At 34.7% G+C, this 5,575-nt stretch overlaps 1 protein-coding gene across 1 annotated transcript; it reads right to left on the bottom strand.

Moving 5' to 3' along the window:
• Positions 1-3,125: 3,125 nt before the first annotated feature.
• LOC110883034 lies at positions 3,126-5,364 on the bottom strand. The gene is made up of 10 exons (XM_022130900.1): positions 5,354-5,364; positions 5,082-5,241; positions 4,765-4,984; positions 4,553-4,618; positions 4,302-4,427; positions 4,097-4,181; positions 3,870-3,993; positions 3,578-3,786; positions 3,356-3,476; positions 3,126-3,221 (listed from the first exon to the last, which is right to left on the bottom strand). The coding sequence occupies exons 1-10, from the start codon at positions 5,362-5,364 to the stop codon at positions 3,126-3,128; spliced, it is 1,218 nt and encodes a 405-aa protein (XP_021986592.1).
• Positions 5,365-5,575: the final 211 nt, after the last annotated feature.

The following is a 5,575-nucleotide window of genomic DNA, read 5'->3' as shown; positions in this document are numbered from 1 at the left end:
GATGTGATGTAATAGGTATAGATTGATTTCATGGTGTGCATGACCTTAATAAATGGGGTAAAATATGAATATGAATTTATCTAATTAATGGGTAACGTGAATGAATAATGGTTCCTGGTGAGTTGTGTTTTTATAGTAATTTTGTAGATGAAAGCATGATCCTAGAATCATACATGAACTGCATGAGTTGGACGATTATGATTTTTGTCGAAATTTGTATTGATATTATAGAAATTCAATGAACTGTTAAAAAGTGGTTAAGGTGAAAACCCTTGCATGATAAACATCAACCTCGAATAAGATAGGCTGCATGTCAAGTCTGGTAACTAATTAAAGAATGGGAATGATGAGGGTTCCGCTTAGGAAAAACACATCTGTTGCATTAGGTATAAGCCGACCAGATATGAACATACATTAGCAACCTTGTTATGTTACACACTTGCTTTGGGCCGCACAGACTTTAGATCGGTGGGTACTTGGGCCGAGTACTAGGCGGAATTGCACTAAGTGGTTCAGTAGCACAAGAGTTCTAGTCGCTTAAGCGGACCAGTCGCATATACACCCGGGCCTTACACGTAGGCCGCACTACATGATTTAATTTGAGATACACGCTTATGAATGGGCCATGTACAACGTAGAACCATGTTATTTACATGGCGCCGTACATGTTGACGGGGCTGCGGGATGGCTGCTCGTCGATCCACAAACACAGTAGGGAAGGCATGTTTGTAGAGATTATATTAACTGACAAGTATATATATTTGGGATATGAGAATTCGTGAAACTGTTATTGCATGTTATAGCTAATATGTGAATAATTATTAAGTGAATGTCATTATGTTATATGGATGACTATTATGTTGCATGACTAAATGGTATAATGTGCATGAAACCAAATGGATGTTATTCATGTGATATGTATAAATAAACAAGGAATACTTGATTAGTGGTTTAAGAGACTAATGGTTATCGGTAATTACGATAGGGTTGGTTGATCCACTTGAACCCGTAACTGGTCTTACCGAGCAAACCGAAGGTGAGTTCACTACATTCGAGCATGCGTCCCAGTGGTTGGGGACAGTCAGTGGTTTGGGTAAAAACGGGTATATTGGTTAATATTCTCACCTATCATCTTTTGTAAGTCCCTCATCGGGTATTAGTTAGTAGCGCTACTTAGGTTTGGCACCCTCACCCCGCTTCTGTAGAGGACGGAGGTGAACTAATGACCCAGTCTGGCCCAGTACTAGATAGGAGTACGTGGGAAGGGCAGTCGTGTACTTCAGGAGCCGTCATTGTTCGGAAATGAGATATTAACAATATTACTTGCATTGGTTATTGAACTGTTTTACATACAACGGGTAACAAACATTTTCTAAAACTGTGAACTCGCCAGCTTTGTCTGATATGTGTGTTACATGCTCGCAGGTCCATAGGTGCTTAGAACGCAGGAACTTGCTGGCTGGAGGGCGAGAGTGGTCATGGTTACATTAATAAACTTATTTATCAGACTTTTATTCATTGTGGTTGTTTGGATAATATTTACAGTATGATACTTTAACGCTTCCGCTGAACCTATGGTTTTTGAACAACTTATGTTTGGGATTTCAGTATTATTAAGTAATGGAATTTTATTTAAACTTGTGGTTCAATGTAATTGGTGGCTCATTACTAGTCGTCACACGCCTAACAGGGATACTCCCTAGGTGGTAATTTGGGGGTGTGACATCCCTGGTTTCAAATATCGGCACGACTGGGTGAGAGATGTTTTGGAGGACATCTTGAGGAGAGCGGGGATTTCTGCCAAGAAGGAGGCCCCTGTGAATTTCCTTACAGATCCGATGGAAAGGAGATCTACATTGAGACCAGCGGATCTGCTCATCTTTAGCTGGGCGGGAGGGAAACATGCTTGTGTGGATCTCACAGGAGTCTCCCCCTTAGCTAGTTTAAGGGAAAGCGGGTTTATAGCAGGACAGGCTATAAGGAAAGCGGAATCTAAAAAGGTGGATAAACACGCTAAAGCATGTGCTGATAACCAACATGCATTTGTCCTCTTCGCCTTCGACACCTTTGGCTCCCTAGCTCCAGAAGCTATCCGTTTGTTGACTAGGGTCCAAAAGGTTGTCCACAGCAGTTGCTCGTCAACAGGGGGCAGGGGTTTGTTTTTAATAGGCTAGGGTTTGCTATTCAGAAAGGGGTAGCGGCGCAGCTTGTTGCTCGCTTACCTGCGATATTGATGTAACTCAGTCAGTAATTTCAATTAAATAGAAATACAACACATTTTATTGGTTTTTTTAGTCTTCATATTTTATATAGCAATATGGTACTCAAATTAAAGATAAAAAGACGCTCGATTTTAAGGTGAAATTTTTATGAAAAAATAATGTCGTATAAAAAAGTTATGAACGTTTAAAAAACGGGGGTGGAATATGCATGTGCCTTGCATGTGGAGAGAGAAAGTCCATAAATAAGATTTTCCTAAAATACCCTTACACTCCTCATTTCTCCTACACTTTCATCTTAACCATTGATTTGAAAAATGAATGGTTAAGATTGCTTCTCATCCTACTTAGACAAAATAAACTTTTTATTTGATCTTACCCCCTCTAAATAATTGATAATATATCAATTCACTTTATTTCATATAACGTAATTTTGTTTGTTTTCCGAACAACCTTCCATCAAGATGTGAGTGTATAACAATACTTTGCGTACATAATGATTTGTTATATATGATTTTAATCATATTCATAATAATGATTATCATAAAATAGTTTCGATGTTTACTCTTTTTATATTACATTTGTACCCTTTTCGTTATTCTAATAGCCCAATATAATGGGGTTGTTGTAACGAATTTTCGTACAGTTACAAACTAAAACGACATCGACCAAATTCTTTTTTTTTTTTTTTTTTTTGAACGGCAAATTTGGATCACTGACGGATCACTGGAGTATCATCGTGCCACCAGCGGAACCACTCGATCATATCCATCTCCACTAGGCATAATGCCTATACACCAATTCAGGAGGAAAACCCAATAAATATGGGAAAGCCCCCCTTGTGGGAATCGAACCCAAGGACCTATTGGTCCCAAAGTCTTATCCCACCCCCAAGACGCCACTAGGCTATAAAGCCATGGACGACATCGACCAAATTCTAGCACGCAAAGCGAAGCTAAAATTAATATAAATTGGGTTCGGTATCTCTCCAGAATGAACAACCTATGATTTTATAAAATTAATATAAATTACAATGAACAGAATGATTCCATAATTGAGAACATACAATTTTATAAAAATTAATTTTAAATTATATTTACTACATGGCCAAATAACTGAATGCGTGTATTTGTTACCTGATCTTGGATTGAAAGCAACTCTTTGGTAGTTTTCTTAAGAATCTTGTAAGCTTCGAAATCAAACAGTGTCAAAGACACAGTACCGGAAGAGTCTTGCTCCCTAATAGGTATCTTGAACCTATCAAAGTTAAAAACAAATGAAAACATTAGTATTACTAATAACAAAAGTGTGGTTCATGTTAGTATTTAGTATAAGGAAATAAAACTGTAATCTCAAACCGCAGAATACAATAGATGTCGACTCCTTCACATTTATCATTTGTACACACCAATGATTTTGCATGATCAACAACAAATGAACCATCCGCATTTTCTTTCGTTACAAATCTTTCCTCCACACCTGACTTACAGTGGTTACAACCATTGTAATACCAAAGTTTATCAGTGCATATAGCTGTGATTATGCCAAGAACCAAAACCTTCTTTGTCTATCAATATCAAACAAAAATAATAACACTTAGAAAAGACTATAAAAACTCAGCATGTAGAGTACTTATAAGAAAATACACACCGTTGATATGGTTCCAAGGAAACCAATAAGCATGAAATCAGGGTTATTAAGAAACTCATCTTCAACACTTGAGATAACGTTTGAACCAACATGCTCATTTGATGAAGATGAAGCAGAAATTTCTCTACATACCTAAACAGATTCACGTGATCAAATTAAAACGTAAAAAGTAAATGTAAGTACAAAATAATACTGTTCAATGTTTATTTGCATATTACTAACTATACCTCTTCTTAAAAGAGGATATCTCTTCAATGTTAGTGTCAATAAAAAGTCTGCTAAGCTCAAACCCGTTTGCAACTCCACGCTTGCCTGAATTTAAAAATAAAACCAAATGTAGATCAATATAAATAGTGTCAAATTTAAAACATATAAATAAATATAAAGATAAATTACTAAAAAAAAATTAAACTAATTAAGTTTAAATTGTACCTTTGTAAAGGTTGACCATACCAAAATGACAAAGCATAACAACATATTTCTCTCGTTTCTTATCATTCATGTAAGCAAACATGTCAATAGCAAAACCATCCCACAAAGTAAACAGACACTTTTGGCCTATAAAATATTAACATAAAACATAATAACATCAAGCAACCTTGTAATGCTTTAAACGTCAAAATGCAACAACTTAATAAAAAGAACTCACTCAAGGTCTTCAAGTCTAAGATTAAGTCTCTTGCCCTTGCTCCCATCTTTCTTTGATGTATCCTCTAGATTGAAACATATATCCACATAACCAATCCAATCTATAAACAAAAATACATTGTTAAAAGAAAACAGCATTAAGAAGAGATAACAATAAAAAAAGCAATAAGACAAAACAATATATATATATATATATATATATATATATATATATATATATATATATATCATGTAGTGATTTACATACCAATAACTGTATTAAAACGGTATTTCAGTCCAGACCAGTCAAGCCATTTCTCAACAGAAGTATAATACAGTGATATTTTGTCATTTCTCTTGGTATACTTAGCAGAGGACTTATTAGTAGCAAGAGACGGTTTGGTGATAAGAAGACATTCATCCAACTGAAGGAAGTCTTTGAATTTTCCTAGCATCTTATGCAGACAGCTGGCTTGTATCATAGTTCCCTAAGAATATGAAACATCCGATTAAATAAAAAAGATGTTATATAACATTTGGATATTCATATGTCCAAAAAAATTATAAGACAAATATATACGGTACCATCTCATCCATGAAGATCATATCAAGACGATATATTTCATTTTTGTTATCATTCATCATCTTCTTCGAAATGCTAACAATCTTCACTCTAATTGAATAATAGTTTGAGTATGTATTAAGATCGTTAAGCATGCTAACCTTTGCAACCTCCATTTGAAGACTGTACATAAAAAAAAGAATAAGCAAAATATATCTATTGCTAAACGTAACATGATAATACAATAAGCATGGATGTTCTTAAAAAAAATATCAAGGTTGGAATTCAAGCTTACCGATTCTCCATTAAAAATTTTAATTGAATGCAGTGGCAAATGTAATTTCAAAGGTAAGTAGCGTATATCCTTATATGATACTTTATTAAAGTAATTAAATATTAGAAATAATATGCAAAGTAGGAAAAAAAAGAGAGAGAACGTCAAATTTAAAATACCATTTTGGAACAAATAGTCATCAAGAATTTTTTTTATTTTTTAATTTAACTTTAAATTTTATCA

Source organism: Helianthus annuus, chromosome 10 (assembly GCF_002127325.2).
Source record: "Helianthus annuus cultivar XRQ/B chromosome 10, HanXRQr2.0-SUNRISE, whole genome shotgun sequence".
In the NCBI taxonomy this organism is placed as follows: domain Eukaryota; kingdom Viridiplantae; phylum Streptophyta; class Magnoliopsida; order Asterales; family Asteraceae; genus Helianthus; species Helianthus annuus.
Note: the sequence above shows the minus strand (reverse complement) of the source record. Positions and strands in the feature narration are given on the sequence as shown.

Bases quoted from the DNA above. Each gene is read 5' to 3' on its own strand.
- LOC110883034 (XM_022130900.1), bottom strand. The intron at 4,428-4,552 runs GCAAGAGACTTA...AATATTTTATAG, and splicing joins AAAGAAAGATGGGAGCAAGG to GCCAAAAGTGTCTGTTTACT. The intron at 3,222-3,355 runs GTAACAAATACA...ATAAAATCATAG, and splicing joins TGCTTTCAATCCAAGATCAG to GTTGTTCATTCTGGAGAGAT.